At 38.6% G+C, this 23,041-nt stretch overlaps 3 protein-coding genes across 5 annotated transcripts; all 3 read left to right on the forward strand.

The window, feature by feature from the left end:
* The first annotated feature begins 763 nt into the window (after window positions 1–763).
* On the forward strand, window positions 764–6,572 carry LOC149741074 (uncharacterized). The gene is made up of 5 exons (XM_089881208.1): window positions 764–831; window positions 990–1,056; window positions 1,339–1,365; window positions 1,424–4,476; window positions 4,869–6,572. The coding sequence occupies exons 2-4, from the start codon at window positions 993–995 to the stop codon at window positions 4,465–4,467; spliced, it is 3,135 nt and encodes a 1,044-aa protein (XP_089737334.1). The 5' UTR covers window positions 764–831; window positions 990–992; the 3' UTR covers window positions 4,468–4,476; window positions 4,869–6,572.
* Window positions 6,573–6,654: 82 nt separating this feature from the next.
* Window positions 6,655–10,202, forward strand: LOC149741075 (uncharacterized). Of its 3 annotated transcripts, none has more exons than XM_089881238.1 (4): window positions 6,656–6,805; window positions 7,120–7,146; window positions 7,382–9,300; window positions 9,821–10,202. In XM_089881238.1, exons 1-4 carry the CDS (start codon window positions 6,742–6,744, stop codon window positions 9,824–9,826), a joined length of 2,016 nt encoding a protein of 671 aa, XP_089737364.1. In that variant the 5' UTR covers window positions 6,656–6,741; the 3' UTR covers window positions 9,827–10,202. The 3 variants fall into 3 exon arrangements, with proteins under 3 accessions (XP_089737360.1, XP_089737364.1, XP_089737370.1); XM_089881244.1 differs by having other exon boundaries at window positions 6,658–6,805; window positions 7,382–9,229; XM_089881234.1 differs by lacking the exon at window positions 9,821–10,202 and having other exon boundaries at window positions 6,655–6,805; window positions 7,382–9,814.
* A 544-nt stretch (window positions 10,203–10,746) lies between these two features.
* LOC149741076 (uncharacterized) lies at window positions 10,747–22,904 on the forward strand. The gene is made up of 12 exons (XM_089881221.1): window positions 10,747–11,056; window positions 11,537–11,713; window positions 16,112–16,324; window positions 17,308–17,479; window positions 17,820–17,987; window positions 18,434–19,380; window positions 19,648–19,803; window positions 20,091–20,209; window positions 20,443–20,526; window positions 21,352–21,465; window positions 21,736–21,859; window positions 22,344–22,904. Exons 1-12 carry the CDS (start codon window positions 10,860–10,862, stop codon window positions 22,360–22,362), a joined length of 2,490 nt encoding a protein of 829 aa, XP_089737347.1. The 5' UTR covers window positions 10,747–10,859; the 3' UTR covers window positions 22,363–22,904.
* The last annotated feature ends 137 nt before the right edge of the window (window positions 22,905–23,041 follow it).

The raw sequence follows: 23,041 nt of genomic DNA on the forward strand, positions 1-23,041 counted from the left end.
TTATTTTGCGTTGTTAGCGCATGCTATCCAATATTTCCTGATCGTGTTTTGATAAATTAACAACGCTCTTTTAGAGTCGCGGGGCTACAAATTCTCTAAATGTTTTTTGTTTACCACTTTGTTTCTCACCAAATGGACGAGAAAAGAGAATGATCAAATATCCCATCTTACCCCACCCTATACTATATATAGTCTGATACGCAGCCATCTTCTTTTTAACCAATCAATTAAATCACTGTTGCCCTTCGGTGACAACGTATTTCTATAAGACACACGTCCAAGTAGTATACCAATCAAGTCGCATTATCCTTAACCCAACCGTACAATTCTGAAAATAGTAGCGGGGTAAGATGGTCGTTATAACATTGGTGTTATGCTGATAGTTATTCTTACACGTCAATCACTACAGGCATGGTGTAATTAAAATCTTCCCGTAAAACGTCCTTTATAATCTTACACGTCAGTCACAGCGTCTAGTGTCGTTTGCCTTACAACTATACAACACCTGTGTTTAACTATAGGAACACCTTCAGATTAAATAGAACCCAAGACATCACATCAATTATCACACACACGTCTTTACACATCTGTTAAATATTATACCGCTGTGCAAACTTGTAATAACCGGAATAATCGTGTCCAACCCCTACACGTGTGCAACCTACATGTCAAATATATGGACAAAGCACCCAATGCTTGCAAATGGCGGCTCTATATCATATATGAATAGAAACATAACTTCGACACTCGATATATAAGGAACCCACATCAAAAATCACTTCAACATTTTCCTCCAAGAAAATTTCTTCAGTTTTTGAGAAAAATAACGAGGTGAGAATAAGATACTTTTATCAAAATATAGTTTTTAGATATTTAAAAAAAAAAAAAAAAGTATTCTGTTAAGACAGTTTTGCTCAACAGTGTGCGCTGCTGCTAGTGTGTTTTAATTATATCCTAGGGAAACGTTAGTAACTTTTATATTTATGCAGGACATGCATCGTGTGATATTAGCGCTGCTACTCTTAGTTGGGTTGGCCGCATCAGCCCCACTGGCAGGTAAAAGCAACTCTAAAACTTAATACGATTACTACAATACTAATAGTAAAATACCGTTTAATATATGTATATAGTGCTGTGGGAAAAGATGGGACACCTTTAGCGCATAGTTTCCAAATCAAGTTTTAAGCAATTAACAACGGTCTATTGCAGTCGGAGGGTCTACCAAATGGGACTAAAAATAAAATGAAAAGATGTCCCATCTTCCCCAGCCCTACCATATTATTTATTTTTAACTTATCGTCGTGTGTTAAGCACTAAACCTATGCTTGTGCATTGCAGAGAAAAAAAGCGACGGAGTTCAAGATGGTAAATTGTTGTACAACGATTGTGTTTTTTAGGGTTTAACTTTGGCTTTGTTTTATAGAAGTTCAAAAGAAATGGTCAAATAAGGATTTGTTTCCTGGCTTGCCAATCGATTCTCCGTTCGACCATCCATTACTGAAACACCCATTTTACTATGGTGGTGGACAAGCACAAGGCCAGGGACAAGCACAAGGTAACGGTGGACAAGCACAACACCAGGGACAAGCACAAGGTAACGGTGGACAAGCACAACACCAGGGACAAGCACAAGGTAACGGTGGACAAGCACAACACCAGGGGCAAGCACAAGGCAACGGTGGACAAGCACAACACCAGGGGCAAGCACAACACCAGGGGCAAGCACAACACCAGGGACAAGCACAAGGTAACGGTGGACAAGCACAGCACCAGGGACAAGCACAACACCAGGGACAAGCACAAGGTAACGGTGGACAAGCACAACACCAGGGACAAGCACAAGGTAACGGTGGACAAGCACAACACCAGGGACAAGCACAACACCAGGGGCAAGCACAAGGCAACGGTGGACAAGCACAACACCAGGGGCAAGCACAACATCAGGGACAAGCACAACACCAGGGACAAGCACAAGGTAACGGTGGACAAGCACAACACCAGGGACAAACACAAGGTAACGGTGGACAAGCACAACACCAGGGACAAACACAAGGTAACGGTGGACAAGCACAACACCAGGGACAAGCACAAGGTAACGGTGGACAAGCACAACACCAGGGGCAAGCACAACATCAGGGACAAGCACAACACCAGGGACAAGCACAAGGTAACGGTGGACAAGCACAACACCAGGGACAAACACAAGGTAACGGTGGACAAGCACTACACCAGGGACAAGCACAAGGTAACGGTGGACAAGCACAACACCAGGGTCAAACACAAGGCCACGGTGGACAAGCACAACACCAGGGACAAGCACAACACCAGGGACAAGCACAAGGTAACGGTGGACAAGCACAACATCAGGGACAAGCACACGGTAACGGTGGGCAAGCACAACACCAGGGTCAAACACAAGGCCACGGTGGACAAGCACAACACCAGGGACAAGCACAAGGTAACGGTGGACAAGCACAACACCAGGGACAAGCACAAGGTAACGGTGGACAAGCACAAGGCCACGGTGGACAAGCACAACACCAGGGTCAAACACAAGGCCACGGTGGACAAGCACAACACCAGGGACAAGCACAAGGTAACGGTGGGCAAGCACAACACCAGGGTCAAACACAAGGCCACGGTGGACAAGCACAACACCAGGGACAAGCACAAGGTAACGGTGGACAAGCACAACACCAGGGACAAGCACAAGGTAACGGTGGACAAGCACAACACCAGGGACAAGCACAACACCAGGGACAAGCACAACACCAGGGACAAGCACAACACCAGGGACAAGCACAACACCAGGGACAAGCACAACACCAGGGACAAGCACAACACCAGGGACAAGCACAACACCAGGGACAAGCACAAGGTCATGGTGGACAAGCACAAGGTAACGGTGGACAAGCACAACACCAGGGACAAGCACAAGGTAACGATGGACAAGCACAGCACCAGGGACAAGCACAAGGTCATGGTGGGCAAGCACAACACCAGGGACAAGCACAAGGTAACGGTGAACAAGCACAACACCAGGGACAAGCACAACACCAGGTACAAGCACAAGGTAACGGTGGACAAGCACAACACCAGGGACAAGCACAAGGTAACGGTGGACAAGCACAGCACCAGGGACAAGCACAAGGTCATGGTGGGCAAGCACAACACCAGGGACAAGCACAAGGTAACGGTGGACAAGCACAACACCAGGGACAAGCACATGGTAACGGTGGACAGGCACAACACCAGGGACAAGCACAAGGTAACGGTGGACAAACACAACACCAGGGACAAGTTCAACGCATCTTGGGTAACCATGCATCAGTTTATCCATATTTCCCAAATCCGAAGCTAGGGGCATTCGGTGGCCAGAAACAGTCTCAGGTTCAATCCCAGGTAAACAAGCGTTTCTTTGGTTTCCAACACCAGGCACAGATGCAACACGGCGGCGGCGGTGGAATGCAAGCCCAAACACAAGTACAAGCCGGACATGGCGGCGGCGGAGGATTCCAACACCAATCCCAGGTGCAAGTTCAACACGGAGGTTATGGAGGTTTCCAGTCTCAACACCAAAGCCAGGGGCAATCTGGTTACGGTGGGGCCCAGTCTCAACACCAAATGCAAGGACAGGGACACGGAGGCGGCTTCCAGTTTCAAGCACAACACCAAGGATCTTGGTACAAACGCAGTGGCGATGAATCGGAGGTCGAGAAGCGAGCTTTACAATTTCAAGCTCAACGACAGAGGGGGAGATATGGTAAGCAGTCCCAGGCCCAAATGCAAGGACAATCTGGCCGGGGTGGTCGCCAATTCCAGGCACAGAGCCAAAAGCAGAACGGTGGGTACAGTAAGCAGTCTCAACACCAAATGCAAGGACAGTCTGGCCGGGGTGGTCGCCAATTTCAGGCACAAAGCCAAAAGCAAAACGGTGGGTACGGTAAGCAGTCCCAGGCCCAAATACAAGGACAATCTGGCCGGGGTGGTCGCCAATTTCAGGCACAAAGCCAAAAGCAAAACGGTGGGTACGGTAAGCAGTCCCAGGCCCAAATACAAGGACAATCTGGCCGGGGTGGTCGCCAATTCCAAGCACAAAGCCAAAAGCAGAACGGTGGGTACCGTGGGGCCCAGTCTCAACACCAAATGCAAGGACAGGGACACGGTGGCGGGTTCCAGTTTCAAGCACAACACCAGGGATCTTGGTACAAACGCAGTGGCGATGAATCGGAGGTCGAGAAGCGAGGTTTACAATTCCAAGCCCAGCGACAGAAGAACAGAGGGCTATTCGGTAAGAGCAGACAGTCCCAGGCACAATTCCAAATCGGTAAAGGTGGGGCTCATGTTCAAGCACAACACCAGGAGCAACACGGGAGTGGAAAACAATCTCAATCCCAAGTTCAGTTTGGGTTAGGCAAGGGGGGTCTGCATTTTGGAGCCCAACACCAGAAACAATACGGAAAATAAATCTCAAAGGTGCGTTGTTGTTAATTAACTTCTTAGGGCTAGTGAAGAATCCCCCCACGCCACCGCAAACCAATAAATCAACTGGTCTAATTTGTTATCGAGAATTCTTCACTAGTACCCCTACTATTAGTTTCTTTTAATTAATTTATTTTTTGCTATTCTGTTTGGTGGGATAAACCAAATGTAAAACAAAACCACTTACATAAAACACACACTCACACATTATATGGCGCAACCTGGCTAAAAAACTAACTTTAACTCAATGTTGCACTTTATTTCACAGATTAATCAATATTGTTTAAATTTAAGTAAAATATTAGACTTTCCGCGTCTATTGAAGCTAACTACTGTCAACTAAACACAATAAACAAAACAAATTGAAATAATTTTCTTGATTACAGGATTTCAACACTGGCCTGATACGATGATGACGTCACAATCTCTTTTATATTTTTATTATTGCATCAAATTCTCGTATTTTGCTATTGTTCGTTAACACTGATGTACTGCTTACGTAATTTAAACAGTTTTTAAATATTTTCGCGGGGTTTAACGGATTATCAATGCTGTATTTTAATAGTAATTTTTCGTGTTGATGAAATATAAACATAGCAAATACGACAAAATGATTTGTACTGACTGAGATAAGGTGCAAACTTCGAGAAATCGGTGAAATACTTTTTTGAAATCAAATGCAAGTACTGGGCGTTAATGTATCGTACCGATGCTGATTTAGATTATAACTAAAGTTCGTATATAAACATATACTGGCAGTTTGAGTAACTTGACCATTTTATATTTGCCTTATGGCTTTATAGTAGTCAAATGTAAACACAAATGATTTTTGTAATAATATAGCATCAAACTTTGAACGTTAAACAAATGTCTAATTAGGCAACCATATTGATGAATTGCAACAAATATTTTCACCCACTTACAGCACGGTTGGTTAGGCGTTAAACGTTGGATATAATTATACTGGCGCTGTTGTGGCTGCGCTTTCATACAGACCATTCGAGTTAATAGAGCCAAGTGTAGCAGTTATCATTTTGGTTGGCTAGTTGTTTTAATGGAAAAGATTTCCTCGTAATAATTTAGAAATATGAGTATAAAGGAGCATGCATTTAGGCGATGGTATATATGTATTATATTAGGGTGGGAGAAGATGGGACACCTTTTCAATCTATTTTCTTTTCCAATTTGGTAGTAAACAAACATTTAACGATTTTTTATAAAACTTTATCCTCACGACTCCCATAGACCGTTGTTAATTGTTTAAAACACGATCAGGATTTTTAGTTATTATGTGTCAAAGGTGTCCCATCTTCCCCCACCCTACTATATGTTGTTTACTGTATGTATAGCATTGGTCTCTTTCGTACACCAAAAGTCTGTAAAACGATGTGCATTGTATTCAGTATGAGAGCAAAATTTGGAAGAATTAACAAAAATGGCCGATCCACCAGTAGCTGATTAACCCCCATGTACGAGTATGTTGTATTTATACAAATGTTGTGCTTTTGGTTCTCTGGCTCCTTTTGGCGGATACATAGTAACAGGTAATATTTAGCATTCGTTTTAACATTAGGCACACTCTAAAGTTTTGTGTTATTTCGTTCTGTTTTTTTATCGAAACCTTGACATAACTATTTTTGCCATACTTAAGTTTTTCCCATACTTAAAGATTGCCCCCCTCCATGCACGCATACAAAATGTAAATAAATATAAAATTAAGCCACAAGTCCACAAGTTTTTTATTTAAAACATGCGAATGTGAAACTAATCCCGCCCTAAAAGTTTAGGCATGGATTACTAATTAAAGATTTCGCATTTGAAAGTCACATGAAGTTGTTTACCAGACTCGTCTTAACTTTAAATGTATTCGTTGGGCGTTCCATGTCACTATGTAAAGATGCTCAGTGATAAGATTTATTAAATGTGACGCCCTGGTAAAACAAAGGACCATTTGGAATGGAATAAGAAACGGTTTTCAACGAATTTGTGTCAGTTTAGCTAGCGGCACTGAATACGACGGGCAAAAATATACTTGGACACAAAATTCGAACATTTTGTATAGGAAATCGACTTATTATACTACCACGTTTGGAACTCGTTCTGTTTTTTAAATCAATTTTAACAGTTAGTTGTAAAAGTGTGTAGAATTTGTTTACGGTTGAACTAAAATTGATTGAAGTTAACCGCTATGTAACTTATTTCTTATATTTAAACTGCCAGGTGGTTTTGACTGAAATTAGCCAGTCTGAAAACTTCGAAATGAAACTGTCGATTGTCCTTTTAGTCTGTTTGGTTGCAGTTGTTTCTGCTGCACCGGTTGCAGGTTCGTTTGATTTATTTATAGAATATATAGCCTATACCGTACTTGGTATATGACATCAAGAGGTAGAAGTTATTACATAACAAGGTCTATTTTAAAGAAATAAAGCGTTTGTTGTACGTCATACGCAAAAACAATCAAAAGGGCTTTTCAAATATAAACACTTTATAAATGTAATATGAACAGCTTGTTTTGTTTGCAATAACCTTTAAAATATAAGTTAACGTCGCAGTATTTCCTTTTGTCCTCAAATATATTATTATATTACTATGCTCCTAATTTGTCTAATTTTAATCTTATTTCTTTCTGTTTTGCAGAGAAAAAGTTGGTGAACGAAAATGGAGGTAAAATACTTTACATACCACCAGAATAGATTTAACATAATGTCAATCCGCTACATGCCTGCTGTTTAACAATATATAGCGGTATATAACCAAGCCAATTACCGGGTTCTGAGAGCGGTCATTAATAATCAAATTTATTTATTTATGAGTCCTGCTTGCTTAACTTTTAGCTTTACCAAGTAAGCTTTATGTTGGGATTTCATTATACAGTATTAAACAAAAACTATATTTGTAGATCCAATCAACGAAGAAGAACTTCTAAAGAAGATACAACTCTATCTTAAAGAACATAATATTCAACATAAACGAGGATTCCAGAGCCAGGGACAAAGCCAGAGCCAATCTGGACGAGGACACGGCGGGCAGAGCCAGTCGCAAGGACAGACCCAAGTTGGAGGCGGCGGATTCCAGAGCCAGGGACAAAGCCAGAGTCAATCTGGACGAGGACACGGCGGGCAGAGTCAATCGCAAGGACAGACCCAAGTTGGAGGCGGCGGATTCCAGAGCCAGGGACAAAGCCAGAGTCAATCTGGACGAGGACACGGCGGGCAGAGTCAATCGCAAGGGCAAACACAGTTCGGCAAACGGGGATATCAAAGCCAGGGACAAAGCCAGAGTCAATCTGGACGAGGACACGGCGGACAGAGCCAGTCGCAAGGACAGACCCAAGTTGGAGGCGGCGGATTCCAGAGCCAGGGACAAAGCCAGAGCCAATCTGGACGAGGACACGGCGGGCAGAGCCAGTCGCAAGGACAGACCCAAGTTGGAGGCGGTGGATTCCAGAGCCAGGGACAAAGCCAGAGTCAATCTGGACGAGGACACGGCGGGCAGAGTCAATCGCAAGGACAGACCCAAGTTGGAGGCGGCGGATTCCAGAGCCAGGGACAAAGCCAGAGTCAATCTGGACGAGGACACGGCGGACAGAGCCAGTCGCAAGGACAGACCCAAGTTGGAGGCGGCGGATTCCAGAGCCAGGGACAAAGCCAGAGTCAATCTGGACGAGGACACGGCGGACAGAGCCAGTCGCAAGGACAGACCCAAGTTGGAGGCGGCGGATTCCAGAGCCAGGGACAAAGTCAGAGTCAATCTGGACGCGGACATGGCGGGCAGAGTCAATCGCAAGGACAGACACAAGTCGGCGGCGGTGGATTCCAGAGCCAGGGACAAAGCCAGAGTCAATCTGGACGAGGACACGGCGGGCAGAGTCAATCGCAAGGGCAAACACAGTTTGGCAAACGAGGATATCAAAGTCAGGGACAAAGTCAAACTCAGGTAGGACATGGACACGGCGGACAGAGCCAGTCGCAAGGACAGACACAAGTCGGCGGCGGCGGATTCCAGAGCCAGGGACAAAGCCAGAGTCAATCTGGACGCGGACACGGCGGGCAGAGTCAATCGCAAGGGCAAACACAGTTCGGCAAACGGGGATATCAAAGCCAGGGACAAAGCCAGAGTCAATCTGGACGAGGACACGGCGGACAGAGCCAGTCGCAAGGACAGACCCAAGTTGGAGGCGGCGGATTCCAGAGCCAGGGACAAAGTCAGAGTCAATCTGGACGCGGACATGGCGGGCAGAGTCAATCGCAAGGACAGACACAAGTCGGCGGCGGTGGATTCCAGAGCCAGGGACAAAGCCAGAGTCAATCTGGACGAGGACACGGCGGGCAGAGTCAATCGCAAGGGCAAACACAGTTTGGCAAACGAGGATATCAAAGTCAGGGACAAAGTCAAACTCAGATAGGACATGGACACGGCGGACAGAGCCAGTCGCAAGGACAGACACAAGTCGGCGGCGGCGGATTCCAGAGCCAGGGACAAAGCCAGAGTCAATCTGGACGCGGACACGGCGGGCAGAGTCAATCGCAAGGGCAAACACAGTTCGGCAAACGGGGATATCAAAGCCAGGGACAAAGCCAGAGTCAATCTGGACGAGGACACGGCGGGCAGAGTCAATCGCAAGGACAGACACAAGTCGGCGGCGGCGGATTCCAGAGCCAGGGACAAAGCCAGAGTCAATCTGGACGAGGACACGGCGGGCAGAGCCAATCGCAAGGACAGACCCAATTCAACCGTCGAAGTGAAGGTGGGTTAAAATCTAAGCCTGTCGCTATTGCTAAACGTGGTATACAGCACCAGCACCAAGGTCAAACCCAGGTAACGATAGAAGTACAGCACCAAGGCCAATCACAGACACAAGTCGGTGCTGGCTCGCAATCGCAGTCCCAATCTCAAACCCAGGGCGGGCAATCACAATCACAATCGCAAGGCCAAACACAGGGACATGGTAAGCCCCCACCGCCTCCACCTGGTCCGCCACCTCCAGGCCCCCTGGTCCACCCCCCGGCCCCCCACCCCCGCCTCCAAAGCCCGAGAGCCCCAAACCCCATTCCCCACACTCTGGCTCAAAATCGCATAAATCAGGGAAAAGTTCGAAGTCCGGTAAAAAATCCGGCAAGTCTGGCAAATCTGGTAAAAAGTCTGGAAAGAAATCCGGCAAGTCTGGCAAAAAGTCTCATCATTAAACAAACTATTATCACTGTATCCCCTAGATATACTCGTAGCAAATCATATAGGCTATGTTTATAATTACGTAGTTTAACCTTTCGTAGTAGCGTGTGCACCCTTCCTTAGCAGGTCACATTGCATGTCAATTGAATCGAACTTTTTCTTTCAGACTTGAATTGACGATTAGTTTACATCTCATATTTGCAATGACGTTCTTACAGAAGCGGCAACAACTTTTCTAATAGCATAATTCATCATTAATTCTATGCATCGTATTTACCAACGTATTTTACTTTTCGTTTCCACCTCCGAAGCATGAATTCTCATTTACAGTAATTATTACTGTGAATAAATCAATGGTATTGTCAGAACTGTAATATGTTAGTCATGTTAATATGTTGTTAGCACTTGCACACGCCTCGAAAGGAATTACATACAATGTTGGACTTTTTGCACATTGAGAACAAAATTTGCACACGTATTGAACTCATCCTATTTTAATTGCAGCTCTAATAGTCTTACGCAATCGTGTAATAAAATGCATACCATGATTTGGTTTGGAGTTTATTTGCAAGTTTAGAAACAGATGGGAATTGATATATTTAATATTCGCTAAACAAGCCTGATTAAAAAAATGTCTTTAATATCTTTCAATTCAAAGAGGTAAATGAAAATTTTGTTATGGTCTTATGGAAAAATGTAAGAACCTATGCGCAATTTTTAGCCTGCGGTTAAAACGAGAGACCAACAAAAAAAGAAAACCACTAGTGCGTAACGGTATTTCCCCATAAAAATCATAAAAAATAACAGTTTCAAAACCAACTATGATTTTCTTTTTCTTTTTTTGGTCTCTCGTTTTTATCGTAACGAACAACAATTGTCATAATATTTATTGGCACTAGTGAAGAATACTATGTTACGTTATGTATTAGGCTGGTGGAAACTGTTAGGGGTTAGTAGTTATTGATATTAGTTTATTTAGTTATAGGGGTTAGGTTACTAGTTACGTTTAACGGTCAAATAACGTAGGGAAAGGATTCTTCACTAGCTCCGAATTTATTTATAAAATTGCAAGTGCTATATTTTAAACAAATATTTCATTAAAAACAGTCAGTTTTTGTTTACTTATTCAGATCTGCCTGTTAAAGCTACGACTGAGTATTCAGTAGGATCTTCTCCATGTATTCCTGAAGCTTTTGTGGCAAAATATGTCCGTATCTGCCGTTGCTATGCATCACCATTCATATCTCAGTGATGCGGCAAACAGCAAGGCTAACCAAGCTGCTTCATCCAACTTAAAAGGTTTATCTCGCTTCGATTGGTTAAAACAACTCGGAGATGGAACTTTTGGATCAGTTAATCTCTGTAGAGTGAAGGACACTAATGAGTTGGTGGCAATTAAAACGTATGTAAATGTTTTTATATGGATTTATAGTATATATATATGTGTTTTGCTCTAGCTTAAAAGTTATTTTCGTACCCATGCTTAACATTTCAACGATTATGTAATGTCAGATAAATCTGCGACAGCTTCAAGACTTTCCTTGTTTCAGTTAGCATAGCTTATGTGCTACCATAACCATTTCAAATGTATTTCCTTTAAACGCTAATAATTTATATATGTTTTTGGCGCCGTAACAAAGTTCTTAGGCAAGACACTTAGCAGCAATTGCTCAAACCAGCGGCCACTAATGGGTTGTCTAAATTATCAGCCATACAGAAAAACATTCACCCACAAAGTTACATACGTGGTAACTATAACTTGTAGGCGGGCACGAGGTGTATGAAACCAGCACCTGTGTTATAACGACTGTCCATGCCCTGCCATGTTAGGATAAATAAGTTACATTCATTTATTCATACATAGAATTTTAACCTGATTTAGGATGAAAAAGAAGTTCTACAATTGGGAGGAATGCGTCAACCTACGTGAAGTAAAATCTTTAAAGAAATTAAACCATGCAAACGTAGTTAAGTTAAAAGAAGTGATTCGTGAGAATAATCAACTTTACTTTGTGTTTGAGTACATGAAGGAGAACTTGTACCAGCTCATGAAGGACCGGTAAGTCAAGTAAAAACATAGGTTATGCTTCAATATTCTTTAAACTTACAACACAAAATCCATAAATAATAGCATCGTATGTAAATTAGACCTTTACTATTTATTACCCAAAGACACAAACAGTGGCAACGATTTTATAAAATTCCAGGGTTTGCGACAATAAGTGTGTCAACTGTAAGAGTAGGTTTAGGTTTTGCTAAAAATATTTTAAGGGTAAACTATTTTTATATTGGTAAATTAAATGCAACAGCCACGCTTTTTTTAATGAAACTCTTTCCCACACCTTAATCCATAGCGTGTTTCAACAGCAATCGTTTTGCTGCAAATTCCATTTTCTTCGTTCTTTAAATAATATGGTCTTCGCTTTTGGTTTCAAAGATATAATTAAAAATTATATATAGTAATAGACCGATAATGGACAGTGGTTAGACTTTTAATTTCTATCTTTTAAATATTTAAATAGCTAGTTTTAATTTCTGTTTTAGTTGTATTTGTTTTAAACTGTTATTTTGTTACATAATTACTAATGAGTGCAAAGGTTGATTGTTATGTTCTTAGGAAACATACAATGGATATGTATTTGCGTTGGTGCCTAGTTTTCAAAATGACGGGTATAATATGCTTTCTGTTTTATAAATATTCGATTATATCTGCTACCAGGCATAATGTAAGTAATATGAAGCCTTGCCAGCTGAAATGTCAGAAATACACTTTGTTTTTTATACCATGAGCCGTTGAAATGTTTAAAGTTTGTTTAAAGTTTTGATACTATTCATACCATTGTGCAATCCAGTATTTGGTTCATTACAGTTGTAGGGAATTTTTTTGTTTATTTGTTTTTGTTCAGTTGATTACAATCTTGTGTATAATGTTTATGTAGTCAATTGTATTTAACTGTTTTACTTTTAAATTAACTGGTTGTGTAAGCTGTTCAAAGCACTTTATAAAACCTAGATACTTTGTAGCTTAAGAGATACTTTATACACCTGGTGTATGATCATCCACTTGATGAAATATCACATTTTTGGCACCGGGCCTTTTTAGATTGATTTAATTAAGCACCACTTGACTTGCTGTGCGCTGGGTAATGTCCCATCGCCAGTATGATGCGCAATCCTCACTGTGGTGCTTAAGTGTTAGGGCATGGTCATGGTGACGCAAATACCTGGGAACAATAGGAGAACTAAAGAGAGTTAGTTCTATTCAGACATCTCCTACTCACATAACACACCCTCCCTCCCCTTTAAATTCTATTCAATGTCATTTGGCCATCCACGTTTTAAATACAATGGTAGAATATTTTCTATCGCAAAGCTAAATAAAGTAGTTTCTAAAATCAACATAGAATAGTAGGAATACACTCTTGTGATTGATTTGATAGGAAAATGAATTGAATGTGTTTTTCACTATTTATTTAATTGCGTGTTCAGTTAAAAAGCTTTCACTTCTAATAAATAATGCAAGACCTCATGGTTTTCCGTTTACACCCTCATTAATATTAATGTAAGCCCTTTTTACGCCTAAAACGCAGGAACATATTATGGTAACATGTAATATACATAGACAATACACGAGTTATATACATGAACATGGGCGAAGAAGTTTCAAAATATGGGGATATGCCAAACATTTGTCTTATTACCTGGATTTTAATAGTGGCGCATACCCAGGCCTTGCAGGAAATTTGTTAAGGATTTTATATTAATGTCAGCTAATTGACATTTCGGCTTTCCATTTAACGCCAGTACATACAGTGGCCTGGAAGAAATTTCATGCTTGATGGATTTAATCTCTGATTGACATTAATGTTCCTATGTTTGGTGGATAATCCTTCACTTAATCCATCATGCACTGCTGTTATATTTCTGTATAAGCCCATTAATGTATAAGCTCAGTGATGGTTTAAACGGTTACTTGAAGGTTCATTGCTCCAACCCAGTGGTCAATGTTTTGTCCAAATTGTAAAGACTGTAAATGTTTCAATAAATTTAATGTTATTACAAGTCAAAAAAATGAACTGAATGTCAATTTAATAATGGTTTGTCCAAATTGTCAACCATTTAAAAAAAAACACATCTACAAAGTTACATACGTGGTAACCCTTTTAAGAATCCGAACACATGTTTTATAAAGACTGACTTTACAATATATTGCTAAAATTGTTCATTTTGGAATGACACCTGTGTTATTTTATACTGATAAAGGCGATCCGAAAAGGTCGTCGAAAAATGTATTATTTCGCCAAAATACAGTTATAAATATGCGTGGCAGTAACATTTTTTATATATAATGTTCAAATTGTATATTAGAAATAGAAACCCCAGTGTTGAGTTATCACTCATATTAGTTATATACAACACGATTGTGGTTTCTAATACTACACTTATTAAAAAACAATAAGTAACTTAATATCAATGAAAGACATTTTCCAATTTTTGATTTGTTTAAAATTGATTTAATTCGCACATATAAACAATAAACATTCTTGTTTTTGTAAGAAAAATGTCTTTTAGGTATTTCAAGTAAATCTGTGAATGTCTTATTAAACGTAAGCATCAGTTGTATGTACTATAACATACCTTACCACTATACTAAACCAATACACAGTCGTCATATAAACACCTATTGTTTATTATTATTATTCCTAGAACCCAACATTCTAATCTCAGGTTACCAAACCATATGCTCATATTGCTTTCTCTTTGTGTAATATCAATTTGAAGCCTTTATCTTAATTCCCACACCTAATACCATATTGCTTGATGGTCAGCACCCCAGCTAGGAATCCACATTACAGAATAATTAGGTATTCTAGGACATCCTAAAGTATAACAGGCTATGAAAAGCCGTTACGAAACGTTTACTCTCGAAAGTCCCACAAACACAAAATTTTTTTTTCAAAATTAATAAGTTTCAAAAGTTGTTAATATAGTATATGGGTTGACGTCATTAAACAGAATACGGAATCCCGTAATTAGATTCGAATACAAAAGGATTCGAATCTCACGGATTCAAAATTCTGCAATGTGCATCTGTAACCCCACCTGTGTTGTATCACCTCAACTGTTTGTAGGAAACATTCGGTTCATTTTCGATCCAAAATATGCAATTTACAATAAGCCATATATATAACAAATATAACATGTATAATCCAAAATGTATTTACGATAAACCATATTAGGGATGCACATATAAAATAATGTATGAAGAGATAATGTATGAAGAGATAATGTATGATGACGTCATTAAACAGAATACCGAATCCCGTAATCAGATTCGAATACAAAAAGATTCGAAATTCTGTAATGTGCATCCCTAAGCCATGTATTTACAAATATATATATAATCAAAAATATGAAATTTACAATAAGACATAATATAACAAACATATATAAATCCTAAAACTCCTGGAGTGCAATGATGTGAGACCTCACTTATAGAATGAAATATATAATATATATATATGTATATTAGGGTTTTCCAAACAATTTAAAACCTTTGATCCAGTTTGTATACTCTTTGATGGGTAAAAGTTAAAAAAATAAATATAAAGCAATTGCTTTTAGAAGAACTGTTTAATGAAATAACTTATTTGTGGTATTAGCAATTGAAATACATTTAAACATTATTGTAAAAAATAATATAAAGCAATTACCTTTTGAATAACTTTCTTATGAAATAAAAATTCGCGGTATTAGCAATTGAAATGCTAACAGTTGTTGTTTGCCAACCTTTATAGTTAAGCTCCTAAGAAATAATTAATTACAGAAAAGTAATGATAGCGATTGGCCATTGCTCAATTCTTTATTGGTTTAGTTTTAGTTCAAATATGAATTGTTTGCTTTATGAGATATTGCATATTATGTATTCGTTGCCAGGTACTTTTTCTCTGAAATATTTGATCTATGAGTTAAACAGGCCCAAATGGCCTTGTTTTTGGTATATTTTTAAAGTTTAAACCGTTAATAACTAAAAAGGTATATTTTTAAAGTTTAAACCGTTAATAACTAAAAATTGTTCATTTTTTTTTTATAATTTTTGACAAATATTTAAAATTGAATTTTTTGTTGACTTTTTTCCACTTTGTTAAAATTTTAAAAAATAATTTTATGTTTCTCTGTTCTTTGCTAGTGTTTTCGAAGAAATAACTAAAAAGTCATATTCTGCCAACACTCTCAAACTAAATAATTGTACCAAAACTGACGGTATAAATTTTTCTCCAAAATATCAAATTCATTTCTTATAATCCTATATTTGGGTCAGTTTGATTTAAAATAAAAAAATAAATAAAAAATTTCAAGAAATAAAAATATATATTAAATTATACTTCTATATTTTTAGGACATAAATAAAAGGTCTTGTCATGTCATCATTTTCCTCAACATTCCTATCTTACAGGGACAAGTACCTTCCCGAAGCCTCCATTCGCAACATGGTCTACCAAGTTCTACAAGGGTTAGCCTTCATGCACAAACACGGATATTTTCACCGCGATATGAAGCCCGAGAATTTACTTTGCATGGGACCTGAGTTGGTGAAGATCGCCGACTTTGGTCTCGCACGAGAAATCCGATCAAAACCACCGTATACGGATTATGTTTCAACTCGATGGTAAGTATAATTTAAATGTCATAACCATAAGCAATAAGTAGAATTACTTTTAAGTTATATGTACTAAGTAAAATTACTTTTATATATCTCTTAAAGGGCCTAAACACACCCCACGTCATTTTTATTTTTTATGGTAAATTCATAAAGCTACCGTTTTATTGATTCCAAAAATACTTTGCTTATTAAAATTGGTCCAGTATAGGCGTAGATATTCGTCCTCAAACAGTGATCTCTAGCGCTATCCTTTTTTTACTACGAGCTTCGTGATTGTGACGTAGGAACGTACTAGTCACGTGACTGATTCATTCGTAAAAGCGAAACCTGCGTTTTTTTGTGCTTTTTTTGCGTTTTTTTGTGCTTTTTTGCGTTTTTTTTTGTTCTCTCGTTTTTCGCTAAAAACACTGCCTCTCGCCTTTCTCAGTGTTTCTGAATGAGAGTGGCCACGCTTCAACAATTTTGTGACGTGATTTGTTACGTGGGTAGTACACTTCTCAATTTTTTCGCCACGCAACTTTCAAATCAGTTTTATGAATTTCACGGTGTTTGAGCTGGAATATCTTTGGTTATACAGAACCGATTAAAACAAGTAAGGTGTCGTTGGAATTAGAAAAACACACTCTATCTATTAAAGCGATGTACATTGGAGTGTGTTTAGGCCCTTTAAAGCAGGTTTTTTACCCAGGAGTTAGAATAATTTTAAAGGAGGTTTTTAATGAATTTTGATGAATGTGTTCTGTTGTAAAACATTAAACGAATTATATATATATTTTCAAAAGATACATTCAATAAAACAAACTCCCTTTATCTAAAACATCCTTTTTTCATCTTGAATTACTAAAAATAAAAAAATAAATTAACTAAAAATTTTATATATATTTAATTTTATATTTTTAATTTAACATTTAAAGGGGGTGGATCGGGACCCCCGTGACCTCCTTGTTTACACCCTGGTTCCAAGTAACTTTACCCATACACAAACACAGGTACAGAGCCCCCGAAGTTTTGCTCCGTTCCTCCAACTACAGCTCCCCTATTGACATATGGGCAATCGGTTGTATAATGGCCGAGTTATATATGTTGCGGCCTTTGTTTCCTGGGACATCAGAGATGGATGAAATGTTCAAATTATGCCAAGTGCTCGGCACGCCATCCAAGGTGAGACAGTGCTGCCATGCTGAGGCACTATTGGTATGGCAAGTTGCTAACATTGTTAATTAGTTTAGTGCTGGTTTCAAGGTTCACTATGAATAAATGAATGTAATTTGCTTTAATGTAAGTTATTTTTATACTTGTAACTTATTTATCCTCACGACAGTCGTTATAATACGGGTGTTCTGTTTCATACACCTCATACCAGCTTAGAAGTTACCACGTATGTAACTTTGTGATTGTTTTGTTAAGCAGTTACTTGAACTCATTCCGATAATAAGTCAGCATATTATTGTGTTTTTATCAATTCTTTATAAGATATACAATGACATCATCACCTTCCCAGGCTGAATGGCCCGAAGGCCACCAACTAGCGAACCAAATGAACTTCCGTTGGCCCCAAGTCACTGGGATTGGTTTGAAAGCCAAAGTGAACAACGCAAGTCCCGAAGCTTTGCATCTTATTGTGGATATGCTGCAGTGGAACCCTAAGAAGAGACCTGCCGCTAGCCAGGTGCGTATTTGTTGCTGACTGGATGGGGCTGTGTTTGAACTTGAATTAAACCATCAGGTTTAACTCACCATATTAACTCACCATATTTGGGTAATGGGCTAAGTCTGGCCTAAATGCAAAGACCCATGACATGCGCTGTGGCGGAACCTTAACCACATAAATTAGAATTAGTTCAATTTTGCTCATGAAACGGGTTTTATGTTTGTCCTACTGATATAATTACCTGTTTATACTGCCTTCTATAATAACTTATATAATTCAATATATTACTACTTATTGCTGGACCTAATGTTGCCAGCTATTTTTAGTCAGTCACTAATATAGTGCATTTTGCATGTCTATGATTGATCCAAATGCGACGATCGCAAATCGATCGAAATATGACAATCGGTTTGCATGTCAGAATCGCTACGTTCCTCCAGCACGTAAAACTAAAATGTCTACAGGCTTTGAGGTACCCATACTTCAGTGTGGGCCAAGACTTGGGACCAAAAATCACTCAACAGCAAGCTATGGTAAAACTGCATGAACAGAAACAGTTTGGTAACTTGCCCATGCCTGCGTCTATAAAACAACAGAAGGACTCCATTAACAAGGTCTCGATTGAGGGGAATCTACCTTTTGAGTCGCTTTTAAACGAACCGAAACCTCAGAATCAGGCTGTCGCGAATAAAGCTCCACAACGCATGAATCAAAATAACCAAAACCAGCCGAGCGCAAAAGTGAATAAATGGAAGATGAAACCCGTCGTAACAACCGTTGCATCAAAGAGTCCTCCATCGGATGAAGAGGACCTTGATGTTGGGTTTAAAATAAAAGATAACTCCCAAGGCAGCGCGAAGAAGAAGCAGATTGATTTGGACGATCTGTTTTCTGCTTCCAGCAGCAAAAAATCGAGCGTGGGGATGAAACCAACGGCTCGCCTGCACCGCGTCGAGCGACCGTCACCGCTATCGACGTACAAAGATCTTCTCGATGACGAGGAAATGGACATCCTCCTCGGGAAGGAGAGTCCGAGTAAGAGTAGACTCGTCGGGTCTCGGACACGGATCGCAACAAAAGAATCTTCGAAGCAAAATAACTCGATAAAACCTCTTGGTTTTGGGACAACGAAGCAACCAAGGCCACATTATGGTGTAAGCGAGGATAGAAGAGTTGCGCCGTTGCCTGATATTAATAAACATGGACGTTCGAACGCCCACCATGCCCCCTTCTCTACGCAGGGTGATTTCAATAATAATAACAACTCAACGGGTTTGGATGTTCAACCAAATAAACTGCAAACTAATCGACGTCCGCTGGTGCAGAAAAATGATTTGTTTATGAACGATATTTTCGGGGAGAGAAAAGTTGAAGATAAACCGTCAAATATGCAAATTAACCGACAAGACAGGTGTGTTTAATGTTTATAATTTAAAAACAATTTTTTTCTTATTTTTTTCTTATTTTGTTATTTTATGCGAATTATCTTGTTTGCCACTTTTTTATAATTTCTTACAAATTCCCTATTTTTTTTCCATTTTCCAAAAAATGTACCAAGACAGCTATATTTTAAAATTTTGATCAAATTTTCCCTTTTTTTCCTTTTCATATTTTTTTACAAATTTCATTTTTTTTAATTATATAATTTCTCACAATCCCCAATTAACCTCCCCCACAGTTCAAAGTTGGGAGGAATAATGACGAAGCCGATCCGCCGAAGATGGAGGGCGGCAGTTGCTCCCGATAAATGGGACGATGATGACTTTGATCCCAAGAAGACAACCAACATCAATTTATCGGCGAAGAAGAGAATTGACGCGGACTCGCTTTTTGGGTAAGTTGGAAACAGAATTAAAAAAAAAAAAATTGTTTTAAATTTTTTTAATTAAGTGCTTGTTTTTTTGTAAGGGTTATGGGTGTTGGTTACCTTTGGACTTCAAAACGCTGGCGTAAGCATACCAAAACCACTCGTATAAAAAGACCTCAACATTTATAATAGATTACTTCAGTTCTGTTGAGACATTTTAAACCAGACTGCTATAGCTATGTTATCAGCTTATAGTTCTAGAAGCTCTGGCTCTAAAAGTCCTGTTTTTGCTTCAATCATTTACTTCACCCCAGGAGTCCTGATTCCAAACTGTCATTTACATCTCGACAACAAGATGGTGTGATACCGTCGTCTAAAACGCAAAGAATTTCCGCCAAGCAACATTATTTATCACAGTCTCGGTATTTACCCGGTAAGTTATATTAACAAGAATTATTCTTCCTCGTATTTGTACACCATGGGTTTTTTTGGGGGTCGTGGCCCCCCTATTTAAAAAGTATATAAAAAAAACGGCGCAGAAATTCTATTCTTACACGTTACCGCGCATGTAACTTTGCAAGTGATTATTTCTTCTGTGTGGCTTAAAGTGCAAATACAGGTATACACATCTGTCATATTAATTATTTCCTCAATGTTTTATAACAGGGATGAAAATGAAGCCGATAGATCCAAGTAATTTATGGCCAAGATCAAATTACAACCATTCGTCTTCAACTTTCAAAACTAACGGTAAGTCACCATGTTTACATCAAGGTTTTTTCACACTAGTTGAACGCTTTCGCTTGCATTTCTTTTATTTCATTTTCAGTCTTGCCGAAAGCCAGACATAACTACAGAAATACATCAATTTTTTCACACCAGATAAAAAATTATTTGCACCATGCCTGGTAACAGAAGTAGCAAAATAGTGATCGTGTTTTAACTGATAGACCAACTCTGACCTAAATCCCAAGTCCCATTGCGCAGTCGCAGAATATAATCATATAATATAAAACATAAAACCTTGATAAACTTCTGCATATAATATATATATACCACCAATGCACAATATTTTACCCCGATACTAAAACAAAACTATTCTTAACAGTAATGATCTGGTGCTACGAAAACGTAACCAACAAAAATCAAGTCCAACCACTAGTAGTACTAGAGAAATATATTTCGCCTAAATGACATCGTCAGTCTCTGAAAAGGAAGCGTATAAAAATACAGAATAGTGATAGAATGGAGAAAGAGATTTTTGTTTGTTATGTTTTCATAGCACCAGATCATTACTGTACTTCACTATACAAGAATCGTTCAACTGTATGAGCATCAGATCAGGGTCGGATTCGCAGAATTTATTACAAGTCGTCCTTAACTTTATGCCTGATATCAGAAGTAACAGAAATACAGAATGCAATATAATCCTATAACATAAAACCTTGATAAACTTTTACAAAGGATCTAACACCACCAATGCACAATACATTAACCTAACGCAAATGTTATTTCATATTATACAGTATATATATATATATATATACGATACCACCAACATCCATTACTCCACAGATACCTCTCCAAAGAAAGATTACACGGGTGCTACTTACATTCCATCGTTCGCTACAAAGAAAGAAGTTGGTTCAGCTGGTCAAAGAATCCAACTTCCCGTTGCCCCGGCAACAAGTGAGACAATTTGTTGACATATTTTTTTATAAAATTTTGCTATCAGTATTCAGGCAAACTGTTTTCGAGACAAATTTTCGAGATTTTGGTTTTTTAGTCATTTTTATTTTATCTAAACTGTTACTACTGTCAGGCATAATGCAAATAAACATACCTCTTCTTTTTGTCTAAATGTCTTTTAGTTTTTCTTTGATTTGTGTTTTGTTTTTAAACCATACTTGGAAATACCTAACACGGAAAACAAATTAAAATTTTATTTTTCTAATATAGAATACCATTCATGGAAAAGTCGGCCAACCGGAACGCAGATCGCCCCAGCGAGCAAACCAAGCGGAACCAACATGAGACCTCAAGTGGTGAACGATCGGTTCGGGAGAACGGACTGGAAAGCAAAGTGAGTTTGTTACTTAAAAAAAATATAAGAAATAAAATATTAGTTTCAGTGAAAAAAATTGTTTTGATAAAGTCGCTTTTATTTTATTTTATTGATAATAATATTTTGAGTAGTCGCGAAAAAACAAAAAAACTGATTTATTCATTTATTAGAAAATAATTTATATAATATATTTTAAATGGTTGTTTGTTAAAATAATGATAGAAGTATAAAAATACCAAAAATTAAAAATAAACTCTTTTTATTTAACTTTTCAAGCTTTTCTTTGTTAAGTTATTTATTTTTATTTCGATTACCCCGTTTTTACAGATAATATTACAAATTTGTTAGATATATTTAAAACACATAGTTCATTTTTACGCATAGTTAATATTAGGCACATAACTTTTATTACAGTTATGCTTTTTTTACATATATTATTAGTTTTATTACAAACCTGTTAGATATATTTAATACACATAGGTAATATTTACCTTTGTTCCAGATATGGAGGTCCAAGATGATTCGCGATACAAGTTCCAACTATTGTGTGGACAACGTGTCACACGCAGTATTGTTTTTAATATACAAAGCAGCTCTGGTACTGTGCCACAATCTTTTGTAGCAACTTTTATTTTACTCTTTTTAAAGCGCATTCTATCCTATTTGTGTGAGGTTCTTGTTATGGATATCAGATTTGGGCCAAATTTGACCCATTATCTCCCCAAAAAAGCGCCGTTCACAGTAATAATTTTTTTTTCTAATTTAATTTAATACAAAATTTTACTTCATAGGCGATTTTAACTTTAGAATTTCTCTTATACTCTACATTTTACTGTCAAAATTTGTCTCCTGTTTTATATTAGGCGTAAAATATTGAAATTTTCTCCAATAAGAATTATTTCCCTGTATTAAGATTTGTTGTTTCTATATTTCTATTTTTTTAGAGCTTTTTATTTCCTTGATGCTGTTGTACAGACTATAGAGCTGTTCAATTCTTTGTAGCTATTTTCTTATTTGCAAAATGGCTTCTATTTCATTTTATTAAACTGGCAGCCCAATAGCATTTGGAGTAATGTTCTATCTGAATGAATTTAAATTGCTTTATCCTTGCGACAGTTGTTATAACATGGGTGTTCTGTTTCATACACCTCGTGCCCGCTTACAGGTTTTCATGAATGCAACTTTGGGGGGGGGGTTTTC

This window comes from Ciona robusta, chromosome 1, assembly GCF_009617815.1.
Source record: "Ciona robusta chromosome 1, ASM961781v2".
NCBI lineage: Eukaryota > Metazoa > Chordata > Ascidiacea > Phlebobranchia > Cionidae > Ciona > Ciona robusta.